Source organism: Gekko japonicus, unplaced genomic scaffold, assembly GCF_001447785.1.
Source record: "Gekko japonicus isolate JY-2015 unplaced genomic scaffold, Gekko_japonicus_V1.1 scaffold677, whole genome shotgun sequence".
Classification (NCBI taxonomy): Eukaryota; Metazoa; Chordata; class Lepidosauria; order Squamata; family Gekkonidae; genus Gekko; species Gekko japonicus.
Window position 1 is genome coordinate 124,480 of NW_015159730.1, and position 27,921 is coordinate 152,400.

Here is a 27,921-nt window from a genome sequence, read left to right on the forward strand (position 1 = left end):
TCCCCCATCCAGTATTTGTGCTTGACATTTTTGTGTCCCGGATGTAATACTGTGTGTTTGTCTTTGTTGAATTGCATCCTGTTTGCAACTGCCCACTTCTCCAGAGTATTCAGGTCTTGTTGAATTTTAACTCTATCTTCTTGGGTGTTTGCTACTCCTCCCAATTTGGTATCATCAGCAAATTTAATGAGTAGCCCTCTTACCCCTTCATCCAGATCAATGATAAAAATATTGAAAAGTACCGGGCCCAAAACCGAGCCCCGTGGCACCCCACTGGACACATATAAACACACATAACACCAAAACCAGGGAGGAGGGCCAATAACTATTATTGAGAGTCTTCAACAAAGACAAAAAGCAGAAGACAGTGATACAGGGAAACAGATGGATCTCCCTGGGGAGGAGAAATGTAAAGCTGGATATTTGGTCAAACGTTGTTTAATCCCATACCGAGCTAATGTATTTTAAAGCATTTATTCTGTTAGCACTACAGGGAAAATATGTTGATCATCAGCAGGTTTGATAATTATGCTAATTACAGAAAGGAATGGGATTCTCTGTTGTGGTGCAACAGTGAAATTTTAAATTATTGTAATGAGTGGTGACAAGCTCACAGTTGGGCAAGTTTTCTATGTATGAATAGTTCTCTCTGTCTCTTATCCTGGAACATTGCATGGGGACTGGGTGGATGTCAGCCTACAGTTCCAAAGTATTGCAATAGACTAATGTGGCTACCGTTCTGGATTTATTATCATGAAAGGCATCAGTTTTTAAAAAGCAGGGGAATGTTCCCTGTTTGGAGATGCCTGCAGTTCAGCAGTGGCCAGTGAGAGATGCTTTGCAGTGCTGATAGGCTTGCCCATGGCGGTGGCAGGGTTAGGGGTTGAGCAGCCCCTCTCCCCTTGGCAGCAATTGGCATCATAATGAAACAGAGGACAGAAGGCAGCCATCTGCATAGTGGCATTCTCAGGTTCATGGTCTCCAGCAGTAGCAGCTGGGAAAGGGAGCTGAGTCCCTCCTGCAGCAGGAAGCCATCCTTTAGGAGGGAAGAGTGAAGAACATAAGGACATGAGAGAAGCCATGTTGGATCAGGCCAGTGGCCCAACACTCTGTCTCACACAGTGGCCAAAACCCAACTCATCCATCAGGCTCATGGAACATTGATTGTTGATCACCTGGTGATATTTGGCCAACCAGTTGACTTACGTGCCACAGGTTGGAAAATGAGACATGCTTCGTTCCGTTATTGCGACTAGCTGAACGCTTGACTTTCCAACGTGACTTGCTTTTGAGCTTCCAAGGAGCGTCTAGTTGACCATTGATAGTGGAGACATTTGATCAGGTCTTAGCAAGGCTGTTCAGTTTATCTGTCAATTTCTTGGCACCTTGTTTCTGGATGAGGAGGAATTTCACGCTTTTATTGGATATGGTGGTGATCCTGATGAGCAGCACTGTTCTGCCTTAGGTTTCTCAGTCTTGTGTGTGTGTGTGTGTGTTTGGCGGGGTTGGTGAGTATTTTGTGTGTGTGCTTGTGAGCATGGAAGTCATGGTGACTTCTGGCAACTCCTAGTGGTGGAGCTAGGACGTTTCAGAGAGGTGGCTTGATAACCTGTCTCTGTGTCCCAACCCTGGTATCCCTTGAAGGTCTCCCTTCCAAATACTTGCCAGGGTCGGCCCTGCTTAGCTTCCGAGATCTGATGAGATCAGGCTCGCCTGGGCTGTCCAGGTCAGAGTGTTTCTCAGTCTTTTGCGTTGTATTTTGTGGCTTCGCTACCTTGGTTGAGGGATAGGTTCTATTGTCACCTTTGGTAGGGTGTCTTTTGTCTGCTTTTTGCTGGTGGCAGCAGCTGGCTGTGGTTTGAATGGTCAACTGTGTGTCTTTCCGATCCAAAGGTAGTTGGCTCGTCTTGAGGAAGGAAAATGTGGGTCTGTAGCAGGGGTCATTTCGTAGAAAAAGAGCTAGGGGAACTCATTAGCATAACTCATTAGCATATGCCACACCCCCTGACATCACCGGAAGTGTGTCATAAGGCCACACACCCTGCCCCCAACGGTCCCGTCCTCCGCCGGCAGCCTTGCAGCTCCACTGCCGAGCCCCATGAGGGGCCCGACGGTGGACCTGCAATGCCGGCGGGAGTGCAAGGAAGCCCCGCGAAGGCCCTCCCTGGCCCCAGGCAGGCAGGGGTGGGGAGAGGCAGGGAGGAAGCAACTTACCCTCCCTCTTCTCCTGCCTCCTCCTGGCTGAATGAGGGCCGGAAGCGGGGCAGCCGGAAGTAGGGGGCGGGGCTTCGTCATGTGCCCCGCCCCCGTACCTCACCCGGGGGAACTGCGATCCCCCGCGACCCCCCTCCGAAATGACCTCTGGTCTGTAGTCCAATGCTCCCTCTAAGTTGTGGAGTCTTGTGAGCAAAAATCCTACTTTCTGAGCTACTGGTGTTAAAACTGTGAGCGAGCGATTTGGCTGCTGCATAAATTAGTTTGCCCTGGAGCCACCCTTCCTGAGCTAAAACAAAAATGTGTGAGCAGTAGGCTAAAAAACTGTGAGCTAGCTCACACTAACTCAGCTTAGAGGGGACACTGGTCTGTACCCTACTGGGTCAGCATCTCCAGTTAAAAGGATCACACGGAGCAGTACTGAGAAGATAAGCTTGGCTTGAACCTTTGGCGAGACCTTACCGGTTGGCATAGATAACTAGTCAAGATAGATTAGTGGTCTGATGCAGAATAAGACAGCCTCATATGTTCATATTTAGGGAGGAATTCAGCAGTAGAACACAGGCTTAACATGCGGAACTTGACAGGCTCAGTTCCCCGTGTCTCTAGGTAAAGGGTTTTAGATAGCCAGTGTTAGGAGAGACCTCTCTGTGTTGCAGGCCCTGGAGAGCCACTGCCAGTGAGAGCAGATAGTAGCCCTGTAGATAAGTTACAGTGAGTGTTTGTTTGCATATCCCGCGTGCATACATCTGTTTGTAAGAATGAGCCCAAGCAAGTTGACTTAAAGAAGCACAAAAATTAGGGGCTGTTACCGTCTCACTGCACCCTTGCGCTGGCATCTCGTTGGTTCAGATCCTGCCCTGGACACTGGCCATCTTGTGGGCCTGCCCTGCAAACAGGGTACTGCAGAATGCAAAACCAGCCCACTGGAAATATTGGAGAATACACAGTGCTCTGAAGATTAGGGCTAGACCTCGGCAGCTTCTCCTTCCCGTAACCTTTTGATTTGAGTACAGACCCATTCTGACTAGCTTGAGTATCAAGGGGAATGTGTGGCCAAATTGTTTGGCAGCCATTTGGCATTCATTCCAAGTGTGCCATGGTTAGCTTTGAAAGCAGAGCGTTTGCTCTTTTTTCTGTTTGCAAACCACCAGAGCTGATGCAATTGAATGAAAACGGAAGACCCATGGTGCTTGGTTAAGACAGGGCTTTCTAATTATTATTATTATTACTGGAGCGGGGGGGGGGGTGTCTTTCATTTCAGACCCTGTACTCTGTTCATGAAACAACACTCGCTCTTTCTTTGCACATTCTCTGGTCTCTCTCCTCATGGATTAGCTGGAGAATGATGTAACCGGATGTATGAAAGAGCTGAACAAATTTAGAGTCCAGTGGTACCTTTAAGACAAAGTTTTATTGAAGGTATGGGCTTTCGTGAGCATGCACACTGTTTCAAATACATTGGAATGGTAGATAAGGTTCAAACTTTTACACAGGGGCTGAGCAGCAAATTAACGTGTAACATGATGAAGATGTGCAAAGGCATAACTAAATAACAAGCTAAGGTTATATGGTCAACAGTTATAAAGCAATAAATATGTCAGAATAACAGATAAATGTGTAAATTGTGGAATTTTAATTGTGGAAAGTAAACATACTCTCCATTCTCTCCTCTCAGGAGTGGAGGTCACTTAACAGCATTTTTTCTTTTTTGAGGTGGATGCAGCAAAACATCCCAATATCCCTTGCGTTACATTCAGTATTCTAATATACTATTCTGAAAAAGAAATACACTAAAATACAGAGGAGGTATAGTCTTGTTGGGAATACATATGTGAGGACTGAATGAGTTAGCATATGTAATGAGAAAAGAAACCAATATCCATGTTGTGTCCTGGGGAAGTTTTTAATGTGCACATTAAGAGAATGATCTTTGTGTCCATCAGTAAGGTAGCAGCTTTTTGCATTCCTGACCTATGTGAGGTAGGGGTGATTGCTTTCCACACTGCAAAAGATCGGCTACAAGGGCTTAGGCTTCCATATTGGAAGAAATAGAAGGCACGAGGGTTTCAGACAGGAACGCAGAGGGATGCCTTGCGTTGCTTAGAGCCATGGATAAGCAGAGGACGGAGCAGTCTGCGGCTCTGTGGTGCCACTGCTACACGATGGCCTGAGAGGTTCTGCAGCTTTCAGGCCAGCCGGGTTCAGGTGACGCAGTAACAAAGCCACATTCTGGCTTCGTTCCTCAATCCAAGTAAATTATTTCTCACTGGAGGCTGAATGGTTGCAGCCTGCCAGGTCCTCTGCCTGAACCTTAAGAACTTAAGGAGAAACCTTTCTGGATTGGGTTGGAGGTCCATTCAGTTTCACATTCTGCTGTTCACAGCGGTCAGCCAGAAGCCTCCGTAAAGACAGTAGTCTCCTCTGCTGTGACGAGGGTTGCCAGCTCTGGGTTGGGAAATTTCTGGGGATTGGGGAGGTGGAGCCTGGGGAGGGTAGAGTTTGAGGAGGGGAGGGGCCTCTTCGGGGTATGATGCCACAGAGTCCACCCTCCAGAGCAGCCATTTTCTCCATGGGAACTGATCTTGGTCATCTGAAGATCAACTGGAATAGCGGGAGATCTCCAGGTGCCCCCTGGAGGTTGACGATCTTGGCTGTGACGCCCAGCTAGTTTATATTTGAGAGCCATTCCTGTTTCATCGACCTTTGGTAGACCTATCAACCATTAATTTGTGTCGTTCTTAAAGAATTCCTTTCACGGTTAGTTGCACCTAGCTATGTTCTTGCATTATGTTTTAATTCTAAAAAACTACCACACTCTGGAGGGGGTTGCAGAATAGTGCAGGTTGGAATCATTGGTCCCGGTCACACGGAGGGTTTTGGCCCGGGAGAGGGACAGATCGGGGCCGCAGCAAACAGGCGCGATCTCACCGCAACATCTGGGAAGCGGCGCACACCCGTCCCCGATCTGTCCCTAACCCCGGAAACCCCGCAGCAAAAACGAACCACCGACAGAGGTGGTCTTACCTGAACGGCCGCGGCAAGCGCGGCCGTGGGATCGCTGGCACGTCCTGCCGGCGCATCCCCGGCTCCTGGCCGAACTGCGCATGTGGATGCATGCGCAGCCGGCTGCCTCGGTCTCCCGACTGTGGCTTCCTCCCTGGCATCTGATCGTGATAACAGGCATCTTCAGAAGCCTCCATGTTTAGTGGGGTCTATCTTTCTTGCTGCCAGATTCTTAGGACAAATAGCCGAGGTTGGCTAAGCAGCTATCTCCTTGTGAGCATGTAAAGACAGAAAGCTTAACTGAATGGATTTTTGTTTGCGTTATCTGTTAACGTTCTTCGATTTAGAAACACAGTTGTAAACATTTTGGGGTTAAATATGTTTGTGTGATTTGCTTTCTATTTTTATATGCTCTGGGTTTTTCCCCCCTGCCCCCTTAAAGGATTTCCCAGCAGTTCCCTTTGATACAGTTAATCATGCTAGCTAAAGAGGAACACAGAACTAGAGGATATCCTTTGCTAAGTTTCCAAGGGATGTCATATAAAGCTGCCTATAGCAGGATTTCCACGCATCTAGTCCAAGACCATCTATTTAGATTGGCAGACTTTCTCAAAAACACCTCCCCCACACCATTTCCTGCTATCTGCTGTTCTTAATTGATTGAGCAAGATTTGAGTCAAGAGGAGGAGGAGGAGGAGGAGGAGGAGGAGGAGATTGGGTTTATACCCCGCCCTTCACTACCCAAAGGAGTCTCAGAGCGGCTTACAAACTCCTTTCCCTTCCCCTCCCCACACCCTGGGAGCAGTGTTCCCTCTAAACGGAGTTAGTGTGAGCTAGCTCACAGTTTTTTAGCTTCCGGCTCACACGTTTTCCTCTTGGCTCAGGAAGGGATGGCTCCAGAGCAAACTAAGTTATGCAGTCGCCAAGTTGCTCACTCACAACTTTAATGCCAGTGGCTCACGAAGTAGAATTTTCGCTCCCAAGACTCCATAGCTTAGAGGGAGCACTGCCTGGGAGATAGGTGGGGCCGAGAGAGCTCTTTCAAGAACTGCCCCTTCAAGGACAGCTCTTGTCGGAACTATGGCTTGCCCAAGGTCATCCAGCAGGTGCAAGTGGAGGAGTGGGGAATCAAACCCGGTTCTCCCAGATTAGAGTCTGCGCACTTAACCACTACACCGAACTGGCAGCTTAAAGGCCAGCAATTTCCAGGGTATAAGATTTCAGGAGTCAATGCTCCCTTTGTTAGATACCTGACGAAGGGAAATGGGACTCTTGAAAGTTTATATCCTGGAAAACGTGTTGGTCTTCAGGGTGCTACTGGGCTCAAACTTCTACTTCTTCCACTGCAGACCAACACAGCCGCCCATCTGATGCCTTCTTAACGGTTAATTCTATGAATTGGTACTGGGGCCTCCTGCATGCAAAGCATGTGCTCTGCCATTGAGCATGATCCTTTCCCAGTGTACTGCACTACAGTCCATCCCCTGCTGCCTCTCTTCTCTGGCAGAGGTTGTTCTTGCAGGAGGGCAGAGGGTTTTGTTTTTCACTCGAGTCCCTTTAGCTGGCAACGCTCAGAATTAAACCTTGGACTTTCCACATACCAGGGATGTGGTCTACCATTAAATGATGAGCACTCTGATAGGAATGGCCCTCTCCCCGAAGGTGATAGGCACCAAATGATGGGGTGGGGGGGTGTTTCCCCCCTCCCTTTGTTGCAGCCTGAGAAATCAGATAAAAAGCCCAAGCTTACATCTGAGTGGGCAGAGTTCAAATTCTGGCTCAGTTACAAACCTTCAGAGTAGACCTGGGCCAATAAGCGTCAGCATCTTCTGCACTGGAATTGCAGGAACAACGTAGTAAGGAAAAGGCCATGGGCAAAGGCCAACCCTGCTACAAACTCTCACACAGTTAGGCCGTTTCTTGAGTCGGTTACACAACATTGCCCATCCTTCTGTGCAGCAGGACGGTGGCTTTGTGCCATGAAAGCTTGCAGTCAGGAACACGAGAAGAATCAGTTATTTCCCCCCAGGGGTCATTTCCTGCAGGAGCACACAGGAGCGGAGCTCCGGCATTAAAGAGCCCAAAACAGTCCAGTGGCACCTTTAAGACCAGGTTTTATTCAGGTACAAGCTCTCCCTCCTCTGCGAGGACAGAACTGCACGTTCCTCCCCCCCCCCAATAGCTAGCAATCTAAAACAGTCCAGTGGAGCCTGAGCGGTGGGTGTTGCCTTCTGACACACTGCCGGTGATGTCAGGGGGTGTGGCATATGCAAATGAGTTATGCTAATGAGCTCCTGCACCTCTTTTTCTACGAAATGACCCCTGTTTCCCCCTAGCATCGCGTTCCAAGCCAGCCAGCTATCTAACAGCACGGTCTCAGCAGTACTCTCAGCCTGTGTGTTGACGCAGCGTTCCCTGCTAAACCAGCGGTTTTTCCAGAATTCTGATCTTCAGAGAGCCCTTGTCAACGTTGATATTTTTAGGAACCCTAGTGACCTTTCTCAACAGGCTTGCCAGAGAAGTCTGTTTTGACAAGATGGGGAGGCAGGGAGGTGAGGCCCCCCGTCCTGCCCTTTCCCTCATGGCCAAATTACACTTTGACAGGCTTCCATACTCCCTTCTCTTGTCTCCAGGGTTGGACAGTCGTAGTGCCAGATACCATTTACTTGCAGGATCAGATCTGGCATGTAGGATGCCTGTTGTTCAACCTCACCCTGTCCCACTTGTTTTGTATGGGGTTGCTGGCCAGGTTTGTTCCTCATAAGAAGAGCCCTCCTGGATCAGTGCAGTGGTCCATCGAACCCAGCATCCTGTATCATACATTGGCCAACAAATTGGGCATAAAGACCAAGGCCTTCACACACAGAGACAAAACGGCCTCCTACCGAAGCAAACCATCTGTCCATCAAAATTAGTATTGTCTACTCTGACTGGTGTGAGCTGTGGTGGCTCAAGTGGTTAAGACGCTGAACTGCAGGCTGTAGAAGGTCGGTAGTTCAGCAGTTCGAGACCCGGGGGCCGCATGACGGAGTGAGCTCCCGTCTCTAGTTCCAGCTCCTGCCACCCTAGCAGTTCGAAAGCAAGAAATTGCAAATAGATAAATAGGTACCACTCCGGTGGGAAGGTAACAGCGTTCCGTGCGCCTTGGTGTTTAGTCATGCCTGCCACATGACCACGGAAACGTCTTCGGATAGCGCTGGCTCTTCGACTTTGAAACGGAGATGAGCACCGCAACCCTAGAGTCGGATTCGACTGGCTTTCGAGCAAGGGAACCTTTACCTTTACCTTTACTCTGACTGGCAGTGGCTCTCCAGGGTCTTTCACGTCACCTGCTATCTGGGTTTTTTAATCAGGCGATGCCAGGGATTGAACATGGGATCTTCTGCACACAAATCAGAGCCCCTCTCCACTGAGCCACAGCCCCTCCCCTTCCCCTGATGTTGCCACTGGAGTTCAGCAGTTTACTGCCTCTGAATATGGAGGTTCTATGTAGTCACCATGGCTGCCATTGATGGATCTCTCCTCCATGAATGTATGTCTGATCTCGTTTTAAAGCCATCTGTGCTGATACCCAGTGCCCCCTGCCAATGCTCGGCATTGCAAAGCAAGATTGGACCCCAAGGCATATTTGGAAGGCATGTAAGAGAAAACAGATCAGCAGATGGGGAACTTCTTGGGAAGCCACCTCAGTAACAACGCCTTCAGTTCCTCGATGGGAAAAAAAGCAGTGTGTCCCTGCAGTTAATACTAACAATAACATGTAAGCTATTATTTAGGTTAGCTTGTCCACCGTTAATGATGCCCCACCAAGAACTCTTGAAAATCTTCTGAGGAGCATGGTTGGAAAATGTTGGCTTAAGCAAGAACCGGTGAGGGACCTCTCCCATCTTAATATAAGGCCCAGTGCCCACAAACAAGCAGTTTTGTTCATAGAAGAAGAAGAAGAGATTGGATTTATACCCCGCCCTTCAGTACCCAAGGGAGAGCAGCTTACAAACTCCTTTCCCTTCCCCTCCCCACAACAGACACCCTGTGAGGTAGGCGGGGCTGAGAGAGCTCTGACAGAAAGTCCTCTTTTTCAAGAACAGCTGTGCCAGAACTACGGCTTGCCCAAGGTCATCCAGCAGGTACAAGTGGAGGAGTGGGGAATCAAACCTGGTTCTCCCAGATTAGAGTCCACGCACTTAACCACTACACCAAACTGGCTCCCAGTCAAGTTTTTTATTTTCATAGAAAACAATCACAAGACAAGCAAACAAACATAAATTGGGGGTTCCGTTACATCATTAAATTGTCTGTTTAAGTACCTCATGCAGTATTTAATTATTTATTTTCTACATTCCACATTGTATTTTTGTATAAGTCTTTTGCATATAATTAAAAAATAAAGTCCTTGTTTCCTTCTAGATTGGTTGTATGTCAATATATTTTATTTGTTGTATTCTTCAACCTATTTGTAAAATCTTAACCATGTATTTTCAAAACATTCTTCAGTTTGCCCTCTCAGCATTAAGGTTAATTTGTCTGTCCATTTCTGCAGTTTCAAGCATTTTATTTGTGATTTCTTCCCTTGAAGGTACCTCATTTCTTCTCCAATACTTAGCATACAGTATTCTTGCAGAGAAACAAGCAGTTTTGAGGTAGCATCTTGATATCCCAAGTACGCTGGCCAGTTTTTCAAGTGGGTTTTTGAATCTTCCTGAGAAAGTAGCTCTTCTCAGATGACATTTTGGGGACCACGGATGCAGGGGTGGATGAGATGGTGGCAGCAAACTGCCCCCCCGTCCTATAAATATTCATTAGATGATACACTCAATTCCTGCATGCATATAAATATCTTTATGCTAGTAAGAAGCCTGGGGAAACGCAAGTCTTCTGCTGTAAGGGCTCTTAGACCATATGTTCGTATATGTCCAGGATCTGTGCACACCTTCAAATGAATGTGCAAAGGATGCGCTATATCCCCCTCCTCGATGATCCTAGAATGTCATCTGAAAAGGACTGGCCTCTTTATCCCAATATCGGGAGAGAGGCCTTCAAAAAGTGTCAAAACGTTAAGAGAGCCGCTAATCTTCCTCCCTTCCCCCAGTCCAGTGTTTGTTTCGAGGCTTTGTGCTGTCTTTTTCTGTCAAGTGAATCAGTAGCACCTTTACATTTCCTGAGGGAGGAAAGGTGCCCAGTTGAATGGTGGCCCCGGGTGGAATATCTGTGCAGGCATGCGTGAAGGAAGCAGTGGAGCTTGGAGAAGACGGACTGTGTTTTCTGTCTTCACATAATTAAAAAGCGAGAGGAAATTCCAGCCGCATACAAAGAAGAAAAAAAAGAACTGAGAGAGAAAGAGAGCCAAAACACTGCTGCCGGCCCACCTGTATCAGGGTGGGTCAGGCAACTGAAGGCAGAAATAGATACCGAAGCCATCCGTCCTGTCAGGATAATTAAACCTTTCCTGTGTTTCCCCTGTAACTGTGGTGATACTGAGAAACAAATAGGTCTTTTCATTCTCGTTCCAAAATATCAGCCCAAATTCCTGTTTTCTTTGGGTGGAGCAACCTTACACTGGAAGGGCGTTTTTATAATCACTTTCATTTATTTTTATTTACCTGGCCTCCAGTTGGTATTTTGGTTCTACCAAAGCATGCCCTGTTCCGTGCCAGAAATAGGGCGGTGTCTTTGTAGGTGCCATTTTGAATGTCTTCTGCATGGCCTGTCTCTAAAGTGATGGCCCTTTCGGCCTACCAAATGGTGGCTCACCTGTTCTACATTCTGTTCTCCAGAGGCTGTTTTTATTCTTAAAGTCTGTTTTAGAAATAACAGTCCTATATTTGTTTGGGAGATATTAAATATGGGTTTTGTGTTGTTGTTTCTTTTTAAAAAATGGTGGCAGTTTTGGCTCACGTAATTCAAAGAGGAAAAGAGGGGGCTGCACCAAGGCAAAATGAAGATGAAAAGATAAATGGTGGAAAGGAAAGAAGCTTTAATAACTGTATAACCCCTATGCATTTCACGTGCATCTTTGTCAGGGGGAATTCTTTTCGTTCTGTTCCCGTATATACTCTTTAGCAGAGTGACTTTTTCAGCAGTTTTGCAGCGTCGCAGTTCAGCGAGCGGGATGCTGCATTTCTGTCAGGAGACAGTTGCTGTTTTCTTTTCAGGACTTCAGTGTGAGCTAGGGCCAAAACACTGATCTGGAAAAAAGTGTTGTTTAGTGCAATCCTATGCGGAATTCTTCTATTCCATGCCCATAGATAGGGCTGCCAAGTGGGGGCGGTTGGCGGGTAAACCCCCCCCTTTGGAGGCCCGATTTCCGCCACCACGGAATTGGGCCTCGAGGGGAACTCTGCCCCCCCAAGCACAGCATGGCTGTGTCACCGGAGGTGATGCAACCACTTCGATCACGTTAAGGGCGTGGCCCCGATCGGGGTCACACCCCCAACGTGATCGACATCGCGCGTCACTTCCGGGACGTGCTGGCGGCGCGCCCACACATCGGACGAGAGCTCCCGGAGCCCAGCGACGCTCCCCCGCCGGTAAGAAGATTCGACTTGGCAACCCTACTCATAGATTTCAGAAGATTTAGATTTCAGGGACTGTACAGGGCTGCAGTGTTTGTTTCTTTCTTTCCCCACATCTGACTTTCCCCCCTGGATTTCCAAATAGTATTTTTGCAGACAGTTCCTAGTTAAGCACAGCAGTGTGTGCCGACTCCGAGTGCTGTCCTTGCAACACAACACTCTTCTTCACATATCTGTGGGGTCATGCAGTGAAAACTGAGGAGAGTCCAAAGCTGCTTTCCTCAACGGACCCAAATCTGGTCCATCAGCTGTCTCTTGAGTACGTGAATATGCACAGCTTCAGTTATACCTGCAGATAAACTTAGGTGAGCAGAGATCTGTGCCTGTCCCTGCTGCAGCTCCTGGGCCTCATCCATCATGCATGACCACAGGCCCAGGAGCTTATTGGTAGCTAACGAGACAAGCTGGCTTGCAATCTGCCTGACAGGCTTAGGCAGCCGTTTTCTGGATTTGTTTATAAGTCAATCAGTGTTTCGATGTCGGGCACGAAATAGGCACCTTAAAATATATTGCTGTGGCAGGCTTCTTTGGCCTCATTATTTGCATAGGTTCATCTCTATTTACTCCATTGGTCTTTGCCTCCAGTCCACTCAGATGCAAACCATAGGGGGGATGGATTGCTTGCTGGGAAAACACCCCCTGTCAAAATGTCCTTGAGCCTGGAAAACACATATACAGTGTAGTGTATTCCAAAGCTGCCATGGAATGCATGATGTATGTGAAACAGCTCATTGACTTGTAATGTTAAGCTTCATCCTGGGCTAGGATCCAAATACATCCAATCGTGTTACTAGCCCAGGAAGCACCTAACCAATCACCTTCTAGCAAGCTCCCTGAGCGGGAACATCCGTGATTGGTCCTTATGTGAACAACCTTATTGGTTGGTATTTGTATAGTGGGTGTGGCTACATTAGCCGGGAATGTTTAAAAGCAGGACAGCTGCAATGTAAAGGCTGTTCTGGCTATCAGATGTTGATCCGTGTTGGAGTTGTGTTCTTAACATACAGGGAGGAAGGTTTCAAGACCAGGCCACAAGACTGCTCTCTGTCTCTCTCTCTGTCTCACTCACCCCCCCCCCCAGTCATCACTTTATATTATTCAAATAGGGTTACCAGGTCCCTCCTGGCCACCGGTAGGGGATGAGGGGGTAGAGTTTCCCGATCTGGGTTGGGAAACTCCTGGAGATTTGGATATGGAACCTGGGGTGGGACAGGGACCTCAGATGGGTACTGTTAGGGATGCCAGAACCCCCAGTGGGGGTGGGGGGTGGGGTCTCCCGCTTTCAGCCCTCACTGCTCTGCTGCTGACCAGCAGGTTGGTGGTGGTGGGAATTACCCCCCCCCAAAAAGGGAGGAACACCAGAAATTAATCCGACATGCCTATGTAACCCAGAAGTGATGTAGGCACATGGGGGACATGGGGGGGGGGGACGCTCTGGTTTCTGGCAAAACTGTATGGTAGAAGCTAATTCTACCCTAGATGAAAAGTCCTTAGACATACTCGTGATTTCAGCTCTAAGACTTTTATTAGGAAAGAACAGGACATCTTTAACCGGCTCGCAGGCCGGGTTATATCCCCTGAAAACCCCACACCCAAAACACAACCCACTCGAGTCATTTGTTATTTACAGTGGTCAAGAGTCCCACAGGATCTCGGCCGGAGCCTAGACCTCCGATAGGCTGCGGGCTAGGGTTCTCTAGACCATTGTTCCTCAGAGCGAAGCTCGGAGGTTAGCCTCACCGTGTGGAGCCTTTTGTCTCTCGTGCGGTCTCAGATCGGTATACAGCTTATTTTGCACCCTAGGCAAGGATCCCTTCTGCCCCCCCCCCGTGCACCCACCATGGCTCGAACCCGTTAATTGGATCTGTACCCCGGACCTCCCGTTCCCCTGGCACCCATGCTCTTAACACTCACTTTTGCTTTTGTAACTTTGCCTGCTTTGCACATCTGTCTTCCACCAAGGAAGACTCTGGAAAGAAAGGCACTCGCAGTCACAGACAACCTCTGCTTCTCACTTGCCTTGACAGTTCCTTGCTGGGGTTGCCATAAGTCAGTTGCAATTTGAGTGTCCTTATGTAATAGCCCCCCTACTTAGGTTCTTCTTTGACTCAGCTGAGTGACCCTTCTGTGCCCAGAGGGCTAAGTTCTTTGGTGGAATTGGTGTTTGTATCATCAGAAAGATCATAACATGTTTAAAACTCAGTAGTGTTTGCAGCTGAACCAGGACGGGGTGTGTGTATGCCAGTTTGGTGCCCCTAAGGGCCGGTGCACTCTAGGCGAGCGCCTAGTTCGCCTAGTGAGCGAGCCGGCCCTGTCGGTATATTACAGTAGAGTTTTGTCCCAGAACCAGAGCGTCACCCTCTGATATCCCTACGTCACTTCTGGGTCCTGTAGGCACATTGTGTTAATTTCCAGTGTTTCTTCCCACTCCCAGTAAGTGTACCCCCATCCCCACTGGCTGCTCCAAGGGACCTGGCAACCCTAGGTACAATGTCATTGAGTCCATCCTCGAAAGGATCCATTTTCTCTGGGGGAACTGATCTCTGCTTCTGTTTCTCATAATGAATTTTGGTTTTTTGCACAGGGAGGGGTTGAGGGAATTGACACCCTGCTTCCCAGTTCTTTGTGCATTCTGTTGTCCAAAGGATTCCCTTGCAGCTCGGAGTTTTAAGTCCTCTGGAACATGGGCTGAGTGCATTCTGTACAAAGTGTATTATTGCTCCATAAATATTCCATAGTAGCAAGACATTATGCTGTGACATTGAGTTGGAACGCCTTGAGATTGAATTTAATTCCCAAAATGTGGGCCAGGCTCCTCATTGTGGAATAATGGGAACTTGGAGAGAGGTGCAACATTCCAGGGAGGAACAGTTTCCCGAAGGAGGAACAAACAGGGGGGACTGAATGCCTCCTATGCATGAACCTTCAATAGTTTTGTGATGTTACTGTTACTGTCCAGTTGACCCAGTTGGATTTGCAAAAAAGGGATCTGCTGTTTTGTTCTGATGTTTCCTTTTTTCTTGCTTTTCTTTTGGGGGGGGTGGGTTTCAGAGAGATCTTGTGGTTTTCCTCTCTAGTGTGGGATTAGGGACACAATCTACACGCCTGTAATCTACGGACCAGTGTTCCCTCTAAGCTGAGTTAGTGTGAGCTAGCTCACAGTTTTTTAGCCTTCAGCTCACTCTTTTTGTCTTAGCTCGGGAAAGATGGCTCCAGAGCGAACTAATTTATGCAGTAGCCAAATTGCTCACTCACAACTTTAATGCCAGGAGCTCACAAAGTAGAGTTTTTGCTCACAAGACCCCACAGTTTATAGGCACCATTGCTACTGACCCAATCTACACAGACACGGAACAGCAGCTTCTGTCCCTAGACGGTTGGTGCTGCATTTGGAAGGTAGCAGAGAGCAGCCAAATTTAAGAGGAGGACCCTGTCCCCAATCTCAAGGATGTGAGACATTCTGGCTTAACCCATCTCTCCTTTCTCTCTCTCTGTCATTGTCCTGCAGTTTTCATCTGTAGCTTCATGGTAGCAGCGCCGATATTCGGTTACCTTGGCGACCGTTTCAACCGAAAGATTATCTTGAGCTGTGGGATCTTTTTCTGGTCAGCAATCACTTTTTCCAGCTCCTTCATCACCGAGCAGGTAAGACCCTTGGAGGGAGAACGTTGCTTCGCAGCTGGAACAGGGCTGCTTCATTAGCTGTGTCAGCTAGGTAGAGCAGTCGGAAGAACGGGAAGGCTAGTTCTGAAGAGAGAGAGAGAGAGGGAGATCATTTGGCAAAAAAGAGTCCAGATGTTGTTTGGCATCTAAAATGGGAAATGCTCACACGTGCCACTAAAGTCCTGCTCAGGGCTAGTCAATATTCGTGATGCGAAGAGGGATTAAAAATCCATTCCCCCCCCCCCACCAGAATAACTATAAAATCCAGTCCTGCCTTCACAGTATCTAATTCTACAGTCTGTGCAAAGAACACACATTTGCAGTAGTGGCTTTTGGGGGGGCTGGGGAAAAAATTAATTTGTTCTCTTTATAAAAGATTTGTTAGCAATCGTAGATCATCACTTTTTAAAAGGCAGTTTTCTAGCCTGGAGAGAGAGCTGGGATTTCGGTGGCAGGAAGCAGATGGAACCCGATGGTCGTGGCTTTGATTTAAGCACTGCCTGCCCCTGCGCTTGCTCCTGTGCCTGTCTAAACCTGTATCTTTGTACGCAAATAGATTTATTTGAACTCTTCAGCCTGAACTCTCTCCTCCAAAGGAAATTGGATTCTGTAAACCACCTGATGTAGTATAGTGGCTAATTGAATGAGACGTGACCTAGGAAGACCTTGGTTCAAATTTTATCTTTTTCTCCAGTTCACTAAGTAGCCTTAGAGAAGCCAGTCTTGCTCAGTTTCGGCAGGTCAAGCCCCACCCCTGACATCTATAAGATATTACAGATTCGTGGAGGAGTGGTCCATCAGTTCCTACTCGCTGTGGTGACTTAATGAAACCTCCACATCTAGTGGCAGTAAACTTTTGAGTACTAGCACTCAGGGCAGTTTTTGGGCAGGAATAACGGAGTTCCGGCTGGCTCCCAAGTTGGCCACGCCCAGCAGGAACTCATTAGCATAACAGGCCACACCCAACAGCAGAAACTCATTAGGATTGGCTACATTAGGGGTGTGTGGCCTAACATGCAAAGGAGTTCCTGCTACAAAAAAACCCTCTGGGTTTTGACAACAAACAGAATAAGAAGCAAAAGGTGGGTGTGGCTCGATGACCAGACTTCTGGTAACATGGGGTGTGTGGCCTAATATGCTAATGAGCTGTGCTGTCAGGTGTGTGGCCTAATATGCTAATGTGTTTCTGCTGTTGGGTGTGTCCTATTATTCTAATGAGTTCCGGCTGGGCTTTTTCTACAAAAAGAGCCCTGCTAGCACTAGGTGGAAACATCTGGCCAGTATGCCTTGTTTGTTGGCCCTCCCAGGGAAACCGTTTGGCCAGTGTGTGAAACAGGATGGTGGACTAGATGGACCACGAGTCTGAAGGGCCCCTCTGGTGTGGGTAATAATACTGGCGTACTCTGTTAAGACAGTGTAATATATCAGGCATGTCCAACTTCGAACAGGTAGTGATCTATTTTTTCCTGGCCAAAAGTGCCGGTGATTTACCACCATGAAAATAACGTTTCAAATTAGTTTCAAATTAGATTTTAACCTACTAAAGTTGGGTTCCACCCCCCCCCCCTTTATAATGCACTTTCTGTCATTTACAAAGTATTAAAGATCAACAGGAACTGAAGACCTCTGGATGATGCCAAAGCCACACATGCAGTTCTAAAAGTAAAAACAAGAATTTATCATACTGGCACCAATAATCAAATACCACCAAACAATAATAAAAAAATCCGAACACCGGTCCAGCAAACCAGGAGACCAAGTGGGGCTGGTGATCTACCTCTGACCCCTCCGCGATCTACTGGTAGATTGCGATCTACCTGTTGGACATAGCTGTAATATATGAAAAGCCATTTCAACACTGCAGTGAATACTTAAATGCATCATGATGATGATGATGATGATGATGATGATGATGATGATGATGATGATGATGATGGTGAAGGTGAAGGTGAAGGTGAAGTGTCATAGTGAGATGTTTGACTGGTAGGCGGTGTTCTGCAATTTGAGATCTACCCAAGTTCTTGGGAATTGCAGATGCATTTTCACAGGATTCTTGCTCTTACAAGCAACGCTGTCTTCTGGAGCTGAGCCAGCGTTATTTGCTCAATGCCCAGAATGTCCAAGTGTTTCTTGAGACTTCTAGGCCCTAGACAAATCATTCCTCAGCCAAGGAGAAGCATGAAACCAGTCAGTTTTTGCTATTCGTAAAGAGGCCTGCCATGTCCTTTCTTAATTCAATTAATTCAGTTATTCTATTTTAGAGATGTAAAATGTTTTAAGACCTGGAGGGAAGCTGAACTTTTTTTCCTGCAGTTTTGGGAGAGGGTTTTGGGTTTTTTGGGAGGGAAAAGACATACGTGCAATATACACTCATGGAACCTAAACTTACTTTAGAGTTTTAGCAGCATAAAATGCATCCTTTGTTGACCTACTATTTGGCAGATTATTGAAATTAAAGTCTAAACGCCTTTGTTTCGGTGGGAGGGTGGGGTAAAAGTCCAATAAAAAAATAAATAAAATATTCCTAGTATTAGAGAGAGTACAATCTGAAGAAGGGGCTGCAGTGGCTCAAGTATTTAAGACACTGAACTGCAGGCTGTGGAAGGTCAGCAGTTCAGCAGTTCGAGACCCCAGTGCCACATGACGGAGTGAGCTCCCGTCTCTGGTCCCAGCTCCTGCCAACCTAGCAGTTCGAAAGCAAGAAATTGCAAGTAGATAAATAGGTACCGCTTCGGTGGGAAGGTAGAAGCGTTCCGTGCGCCTCGGCGTCTAGTCATGCCGGCCACATGACCACGGAAACGTCTTTGGACAGCGCTGGCTCTTTGGCTTGGAAACGGAGATGAGCACCGCAACCCTAGAGTCGGATTTGACTGGCTTTCGAGCAAGGGAACCTTCACCTTTTTGCTACAGTCTGAAGGATGTGTGCACAGAAGTCAATGGCACTGGGTTAAATGAGACTGACTCTCTGGTAAGTGTGTTTAGGCCCTTACCTGGGTAGCCCAGGCATCTTGGAAGCTGAGCAGGGTCGGCTCTGGCAAGTATTTGGATGGGAGACCACCAGGGTCATGACACAGAGGCAGGCAATGGCAAATCACCTCTGAAGTCTCTAGGCTTAAAAAAACCCACTGGGTTGCCATAAGTCAAAGGTGACTTGACGACAGTTTCCACCACTAAGTATGTTTAGGGTTGCAGCCGGAGGGAGCGAGACTGCTAAATACCGAGGTTCCTTAGGGCATGTATCTTAATTTTTGCTATCTGAGAGGCTGGGGTGGGGGGGATTAAAGTTAAAATAAAAACACACACAAAAGGGTGTGTACCAGTTGCCCAGAAGCAGTCCCATATGGGCTGATTCTGCCATTGGCTTTCCCCTCCATTGTTTTACCAAGCCCACGGAACAGAAAAAATGCCGCTCAGAACCACATTCAAACACCCCAGGGCAATGCAGTACTGACTGCAAAGTCTACTGACTGCAAAGTCACCTCGAATGGCCATAAATCTGTGCAGAAGGTACCATAGAATCCGATGATCAAAGAAAGTGACAGCAGCATGCAATGCAGAGGGGAATTTCTGTTCCAACATAGGTTTGGTATAACAACAGAGGGAAAAGCCAATGCAGAGTCGCCCTAGGTCTCAATAGGACTAGTAGCAGATTTGGATGTCAAACTCTGTAACATTGAATGCACTGAACTTTCAGTAGTGGGCTGTCATACACATTATAGCATACTAACAGGCGTCATTTCCTGCGGGAGCGCACAGGAGCGGAGCTCCGGCAGTAAGGAGCCCAGGGGGCGGGCACATGCAACAAGCCCTGCCCCCTGCTCCCAGCAAGAAGCAGCCAGGCAAGTTGCAGAGCCCACCCACCCCGGCCAGCCTTCAGGTACAAGCTCTCCCTCCTTTGTGAGGGTAGATCTGCGCTTCCTCCCCCCCCCCATAGCTAGCAATCCAAAACAGTCCAGTGGAGCCTGAGCGGTGGGTGTTGCCTTCTGACACTCTTCCGGTGATGTCAGGGGTTTGGCATATGCAAATAAGTTATGCTAATAAGTTATTCTAATGAGCTCCTGCACCTCCTTTTCTACGAAATGACCCCTGCATACTAATATTGCACGGGACGAGTCTCATTGTTCATACCCTTTATTTGTTTGTTTGTTTGTTTGTTCAAATTTATAGCCCGACCTCCCCGCAAACGGGCTCAGGGCGGCTCACAAATAGGGCAACATGTGCCAATAGTTAAAACACAAATAGGGCAAAATATGCCAATAGTTAATCAATAAAACAGATAAAACCAACATTTAAAACAGCGAAGTGCTCCAGATGTTTCGAAAGATCTTCAATCGCAAGATGGTATCCTGGGGATGGTAGTCCCAATTCCATGGCATCCTGGGAATGTTAGACTCAATTCAGTGGTATGGTTCCACGTATATTATAAATATCTTGTCACAGGGCCATCACAAACCCCGATGTTATCTAATCAATTGGTGGTGGTGGTGCAACAACGATGGTGCGGCGATGGTAATACAGTAGTGATAGTGATGGTACGGTGGTGGGGTAGCGTGATGGTGGTGGCGGCTCCTACTCAAAAGCCTGGCGGAAGAGCTCCGTCTTACAGGCCCTGTGGAACTGCGCAAGGTCCCGCAGGGCCCGGATCTCCTCCGGATCTCCGGATACCCTTGAAAAGACATCTACTGTACACACAGGAATGATTAGGTTGTCTTCGTGCTACACCTTACAGATTAGTAATGTCTTTTAAAAACATTTCATTCATTCCAGAAGAGTCCCGTTTGAAATATTGGGGGGAGGGGAGAGTCCTCAGTTCCTTTTCCAGGCCTTCACACCTCTGAGATGTAATCCAGTGTGGATGTAGGCTTTAAGGTGCTGTTCACACCTAATTTGGGAAGGATAAATTTAGCAGCCTTGGACGGCATTCAGCGAGTTGCACAATATGCCTTTTTCGCCGCTGCACGTGGAGGAGGCCGTTTGCGTTAACGTGGGTCTCTGTTGTTGTTGTTGTTGTTGTGATGTGACAAGCGGTGATTCCCGAGAACCAGAGGTGCTGCTCTTTTGAAACCTGCCAGGAAGGATGGCTAATTAATGCATTCCTGGGGAGAGAGATCAAAGCGACTCGCTCCGCTGAGTGATTTTTCACTCTGGGCGAACCGCAAAGCTTTGCTCATTCTCACACTCTGGAAGCATTCCATAGATCGCCTGGGTCCCATCACACCTCGCCGGTCACCCACCCTGTCCCACAGGCGGGAGTTTCTATGAAATCATGGGTACTGCCTCACAGAGAGAGAGAGAGAGAGCGGAAATGGCAAGTCATACAGGTGTGTTTTGCAGACGGCACCTATCTTTGGTTGTGTTATTCATGGTTGCACAAAAGGGAACCTTATAACTAAGCCCCACCTATAAAATGACACATCGGGGACAATGGTTACGCTCAGTCGTCATCAGGCGGTTGTGTTCTTTTTTTAAAATTCCCTCACCACCCTCCAAAAACCTAGAAAATAATATGTCTCTGCATTCCTGGAGAGGCAGCTGTGTTTGCATAGAACATATTTAGGGATTAGGGATACCAGCCACCAGGTGGGACCTGGGGACCCCCCAGATTTACAGTTTATCTCCAGACTGCAAAGATCAGTTCCCCTGGAGAAAGTGGATGCTTTGGAGGGTGGATTCTATGGAGTTGTACCCCACTGAGGCCCCTGTCCTCCCCAGGCTCCATCCCCAAATCTCCAGGAGTTCCCCAACCTGGATATGACAACCCTAACCCCCCCCCCCCCCGGCTCCTGCCAGTGGCCAGGAGGGGATCTGTCAACCCTACGAGGGATATCCCTGTTTCACTGCCTTATAGATATTCAGCCATGAACAGATAACATGCTAGGGGCCCATGAAGAATCACTTTGGTGGGGGGAGATAAATAATCTGGAAATTCCCCCACCCCTCTGTCTTTCCCTTCAGGATTCTACACTTTCTCAGGGTTTTCTCGTCTCCCTCTGATGTTTTTCCCCCTCCTTCTTGCACTGACACTCAACTGCTGAGAGTCAATATTCCATATCTCCAGGAACGCAGTCCTCCTTGGGGCCATCTCCCCCTGTCTCTTTGGGCGAATTGACAAACCAAAGTAATCTGGGAAATCCCAAGTATATCGAAACCCCTGTCTAATACATGGGCGATCTGGTTTTTCTAGTTTCCGGACTGGCACAAGACACCTTCTTGACTGATAGGTATGGTATTATTATGTAATGGCTTGAGGGCCAGTACCCTGCTTAGAAAACCCAACAGTAAAATTCAGTGTTGATATAGCACAAGTCTCCAGTCCAAGTGGGCAAACGTGCCGGGTGACATCAGGCACACCGCATCTCTCTGCCTCAGCCTTCCCTTTAAAAAAAAGGGGGGGGGATAACAATATCACCTGCTTGCACGACTTTAGGAGATAGATTGATAATATTTTCATCTTCTAAAGAGAAACTGAGGAAGATGCCCCTCATTTATCTTCACAACAACCCTGTTGTTATGTACGCGGACCGCCACCAGGGGTCCGTGGCTAAAGCAGAAGCTTGGTCCCCAAACACAAAGGGGATCTAGGATCCTAGTCCACTGGGAGTCCACCAATAGTACCCTTGGCGGGAGATTCAAACCCTCCAATGGGGACAGGTGTGCCAGGTGGAGTGTATATAGTTGGCCTTGCAGGGCTGTTTTGTGTTTCTTGTTGTATCTATGTATGAACAGGGGTCATTTCCTGCGGGAGCACACAGGAGCGGAGCTCCGGCAGGAAGGAGCCCAGGGGGCGGGTACATTCAACAAGCCCCACCCCCTGCTCCCAGCAGCCCTCAGTCGGGCCATGAGGAGCAAGAAGCAGCCAGGTAAGTTGCAGAGCCCCCCGGCCCACCTTCAGGTACAAGCTCTCCCTCTTCTGTGAGGGCAGATCTGCGCGTCCCCCCCCCCACAGCTAGCAATCCAAAACAGTCCAGTGGAGCCTGAGCGGTGGGTGTTGCCTTCTGACACACTTCCGGTGATGTCAGGGGGTGTGGCATATGCAAATAAGTTATGCTAAGTTATGCTAATGAGCTCCTGCACCTCTTTTTCTATGAAATGACCCCTGTGTATGAATATCCTTGCCCTCACATTCTTTGGTAGTTCCTGACTTTATCCTAGCTCAGCTGTGAGTTCTTGATTGACTGACCAAACACAAGCATCAGTCAATTGATCTAGATCTTGAACTGTCAAGTTCGTCTGCTGTCAAGCAGCTACTTTGACGGCTCACAACTGGCCACTATCAGGCTAACTGGTAACTAACTGCAGGTGCTCCTTAGTAAAGTACACTGTAGCTTGAAAACAATCCAGACAAAATTTAGGAATTAACAATCCTACAGAAAATGAAAATACTTAGATCCCGAGGACCCACTTTTGTGACACAGGGAAATGGAGCCTTTTGGACTAGTCACCTCCCTGGTCTTTTGCCAGCTGCATACCAGGCGGATAGTAAACTGGTGCTCTTCTTGTATAGTGACTGGGGAAGCCACACTTCTTGTATTCCTGTCTGTTACACATCTGTTAAAACCTAAGGCAACCTGCTTCGGCAAAGGTTATGGGACTTTGATGGACCAATTGGTCTGATTCAGTATAAGGCAGCTTTATGAATTCATGTGTCCTCTGTCATAGATCAGATGGACTGAGCTTCTGCAATCCCTAACCAACCAAAGCATTTTCAGTGAGGATGATTTCAAATTTCTCATCTTGGATGCTTCACCCTCCCCCCAAACCCACAAATAAATAAACAAATCCACGTTTTAATTTTGTTTCTCTCTTGTGCCAATAGGACTTTTGTGCTTTTTAAAGTTTTTTTTTAGTTTTGTTTTGTATTTTCTCTGCCGCAAACTCCGTATAAAATGTACTCATTTTGTTTTAATTTCACAGATCAGTAAATCAGCAGTATGCATCTAAATTGCCTATAAAAAAGACCTATGATGAATCTACTTGGCCAACGGCAAAAAGCTTTGGCCAGGGAAAAAAAAGATGAATGTAAAAAGAGATGGCATGGGGACCGTCGACTCATGCTGTTTCCAGTAGGATGTGAAGGCCCCTGCTGCCATGCCTCGCCACGTGGCTGTTGGGCCCACACAACCAGCTTCCTGCGGTCACTTCATGGGAGGTGTCTTGGAAGGAAAGGAGCCCCACCTTTTGCTTCACATTTAGCTGCTATGAGTTCACTGCGTTCTCTTTTTAAACCTAAGGGTAGGAAATGGGAGTTGTTCCACACGCTGTGGCTTACCGCAATTTACTATCTTGAGGTGAAACTTGTTTGTGCCTGTCTAAATGTTGTTGTTTTTTTAAAAAAAACCCCAAGTTTAGAGATACCTCGGGGTTAAAAATATGTATTTAATTATCTTAATGGGTACATGCTGAGGCCCCTTTGCTATTGGTTGTGTGGCTGAAACAGAGTAATTTCAAGCGTCTGCAGGCCGCATCCATTCGATCAACCCTTTGCGACACATCCCCACTATAGATTTAAAATTACAGACATGGGAAATGTCATTTTCTGAGGGCGTTACTGTGTGTTACAGTTTTCGCATGTCCTCCCTGGGCCCACTCCGAGGACTTTCAGCTGGACATCACCTGCAAGTTCTCTTTTAAAACAAAAACAAAAAACCCTTAAATGTAGAAAGTGAGCTTGTCAGGGAGAAGGAATCGTTTTAGCCTTTTCCCTGAGATCCTGGTCTTTTCATGCAAAGGGATTTATAATCCCTTTGGGTGCGTCTCAGAGTGGGCAATTGATGAAAAGCTGAGGCAAGTCTTCTCTTCTTGCTGGGCTGTAAACCCAGAGTCTTGTGGATTGGAGGCTTTTTGAGGGGTAAGAAGAGAGAAGCTATTGGAGGGGTGGATTGCTTGCAGCTTTATTTATATATTGATGCCCAAGGCCAAGTTCCCTCTTTTTTAAAATCCCTGAATAATAAAAGGGATATCAACTGCTTTTTTTTTTTTTTAATAACTGGGGGAAAATCTTTGTGAAATTACAAGCCACCTCCGCAAATCTCTGATAAATAGACAAGTTGATTAGTTCTGGAAGACTAGAAAATGCAAGACTTCGATGGCAGAGGCAGTGTGCTTGGAAATTGTAGAGAGAACACCCTTCATGCAGCAGCTGTAGTGTGGGGTGGGGGGAGAAAAGCAATCGTTTAGACAAGGAAGCAAGTCGCAGTTAGGTCTCCGCGTACTCCAGTTAAAAATATCAGACAGTTGGAGATAAGGTAACAGTGATTATTGGTCAGAATGGCCAGATGGAACCTCCACATTCAGCCGCAGCGTGTCTCTGAATATTAGCTGCTGGTGCACGGCAGCAGCGGGAGGCTTTGGCATGTGTATCCTATTTGTAGGCTTTCCAAGGCTGGTCCCAGTGGGAAGCGTGATGCTGAACTTAAGGGGACTGCTAAGTAAAACCGTTAAATTTCCAGAAATCTTGACACCTTGGGGACCACTTGAAATCTGTGCTATCCGTACTGTCTCGTAAAATCTGAACTTGTTTTACTGCCAGAACAACATAAAATGCATTATTTATGACCGACTGTATAAAAATTGTACTATTTGGCATATTTATTTGATTTGAAAGTATAAATCTCATAAGCAGAATTGTTAGGGTTGCCAGGTCTGGGTTGGAAAATACCCGGAGACTTTGGGGGTGGATCCAGGAGAGGGAGGGGTTTGGGGAGGGGAGGGGCCTCAGCAGGGTACCGTGCCATAGAGTCCACCCTCCAAAGCAGCCATTTTCTCCAGGGGAACTGATCTCTGTCAGCTGGAGATCAGTTGCAAAAGCGGGAGATCTCCAGGCCCCGCCTGGAGGCTGGCAACCCTAAGAGTTGTAAATATACGCAATACCAGAAGTGTGAGAATGCTGCAAACCGGTTCACTCTGTGTTAACCTTAGGATGTGTACCCTAGTTTTTGCCATCATTAAGGCAGGAAAAAGTTGAACTCAAAAACAGAAAACAAATTTTGTAACCAACAAAAGAATGGGTGCTGCTTGGGCAGATACAGTTTAGTACATTCATAAACAACTTCAAGCGTATTTATAACACTGAAAATACAAAACTTCTTCAGTAATTTCTAAGCTCATGTTAAGTCGCTCACTTAACAAAGTAGTCGGAGAGTGATTCAGCAAGAACACGGCTTTATTCTTCAGAACACACACAACTCCAACACAGATCAACATCAGATAGCCAGAACCCATCAAAGTTAACATTGCAGCTGTCCTGCTTTTAAACATTCCCGGCTAATGTAGCCACGCCCACTGTACAGATAACCAACCAATAAGGTTGAAGACATAAAGACCAATCATGAGCGTTCCCACTCTGTGAAATGATTGGATGACACTTCCTGGGCTAGTACTCCGATTGGTTACATTTGGATCCTAGCCCAGGGCGAAGCTTAACATTGCGTTCTTATGAGATGTTTCACATAAGCCATTCACATGCATTCAAGTAGCTTTGAATACATAACAGCTCACATATAGAAATTGGGAACAAAACTGATCGTATTTGAACAACAGGTGTACGCTTGAAAGCGTGTACATGTCTACAGCCTACAGGAATTTTTCCTTAATGTTGCAGATAGCATGAAGATATTTATGGAAGACTGTTTGTTTAGAGTGAGTGAGCAAAAGCCTGCCTTAAGCAGGATTTCACTCATTCTCAAAGATTTTTTTTCAATGCTCTCCTAATTCGGAATTTTTTATGTTGGGGAAAATATATATTTTTTAAAGACACTGGGGGTGGGAAACATGCAAGCAAAAGGCTTCTTTCACAAATATTTCTTTTTTCCTTTCATGTTTTCTCTGCTAATCTGCATTTACTGGTCTTGTGAGAATGGCTGGAAATGGCCTCTGTATGGCACACGGGCAGAAGCATGCTTTCGGTCTCCTTAAGCGAGTGTGTCTGACCACTGCACAGAGACATAATTATCATCAAATGAGCGAAACTCTTGCTGACGGCGAGCAGTTCCGATTGAGGATGCTGACAGAAACAAAATTCTTATCTCGCAGAGTCCTCTGTGGCTGCTCGTTAAAATTCAAACCATCAGAAAAGACATTTCTTGGCTGTGAAGATTCCTGGGAAGAGAATTTCCCTTTTTGGAGCTGGCCCTCTTTAAGTTGTGGGCCACTTTACACTTATAGCAAAATCAGCTGACAATGTACTTTAGGACAGTAGTGCTCTCGGTGAAGGGGCTTCAGATGGGAACACTTGCACGTGGGGAAAATCAGAAACTCCCTGGTTGTAAAAAGCTGCTGTATCAAAAAGAAATCTCTCTGGAACCCATTTTCTGACATACTAATTTCCTTCACGTGTAGTGTTTCTCTAAAGGTAAAGGCAAATGTTCCCTTGCTCGAAAGCCAGTCGAGTCCGACTCTAGGGTTGCGGTGCTCATCTCCGTTTCAAAGCTGAAGAGCCAGCGCTGTCCGAAGACGTTTCTGTGGTCATGTGGCCGGCATGACTACACACCAAGGCGCACGGAACGCTGTTACCTTCCCACCGAAGTGGTACCTATTTATCTACTTGCAATGTCTTGCTTTCGAACTGCTAGGGTGGCAGGAGCTGGAACTAGAGACGGGAGCTCACTCCGTCATGCGGCACACTCAGGTCTTGAACTGCTGGACTGCTGACCTTCCACAGCCTGCAGTTCAGCGTCTTACCGCAGCACAGTGTTTCTCTACATCCATTGTTATCCTGCACTTCCTCCAGGGATTTGAGGACTGCATATACGGTTCTCCCTCCCTCCATTTTATTTTCACAATAGCCCTTCAGGGTAGGTTAGGGTGAGAGAGTGTGGTGTAGTGGTTAGTGTCTGACTAGGGCTGAGGAACCCTTGGTTCACATCCATGCTTACCCATGAAGCTCGCTCAGTAACCTTGGGATAGTGACTCTTTCTCAGTCTGAAGATTGTGGCTGGCTCACAGGGAGGAGATGGTCCTTTAGATATGTATTCAGAGTTACAAATCTCTACCTTCACCTTGGACTGCTTTGGGCCCCCTTGAGAGCCGGTTTGATGTAGCAGTTAGGAGCACAGACTCTAATCTGGGAGAACCAGGTTTGATTCCCCACACCTCCACGTGCAGCTGCTGGTGTGACCTTGGGTCAGTCACGAGTTCTTTCTGAGCGGTTCTCTCACAAGTAGTTCTCGAAAGAGCTCTCTCAGCCCCACATGATTTCTGCTGACTCTTATTTTGGATGCCCTGGGCCGTTTTGACTTCCCAATGGACACCGCCAATGATGTTTATTTGCGATCAAAGACCATTTATCAAAATAATACATATTCGTCAAATACAAGCAAATTAGCTTTCAGCTCTAAAAATTAACATATAACCTTAAAACCATTAAAATGTTAAAAGGAGAAAAGTTTAGCAGTCCATTATATCAAAATAATTATAAGATGTTTAAAACTAAACCACTTATGAGTCATGCAAAGGTAAATGAGTATTC

The 27,921-nt window shown here is 47.1% G+C and overlaps 1 protein-coding gene across 1 annotated transcript in view; it reads left to right on the forward strand.

Moving 5' to 3' along the window:
• Nucleotides 1-27,921, forward strand: part of SPNS2 (spinster homolog 2 (Drosophila)) — a 173,311-nt gene that overhangs the window by 71,005 nt on the left and 74,385 nt on the right. Inside the window, exon 3 of the mRNA XM_015427844.1 lies at nt 15,301-15,437. Coding sequence (XP_015283330.1) covers nt 15,301-15,437 — 137 coding nt within the window. The remainder of the gene's footprint in view (nt 1-15,300; nt 15,438-27,921) is intronic.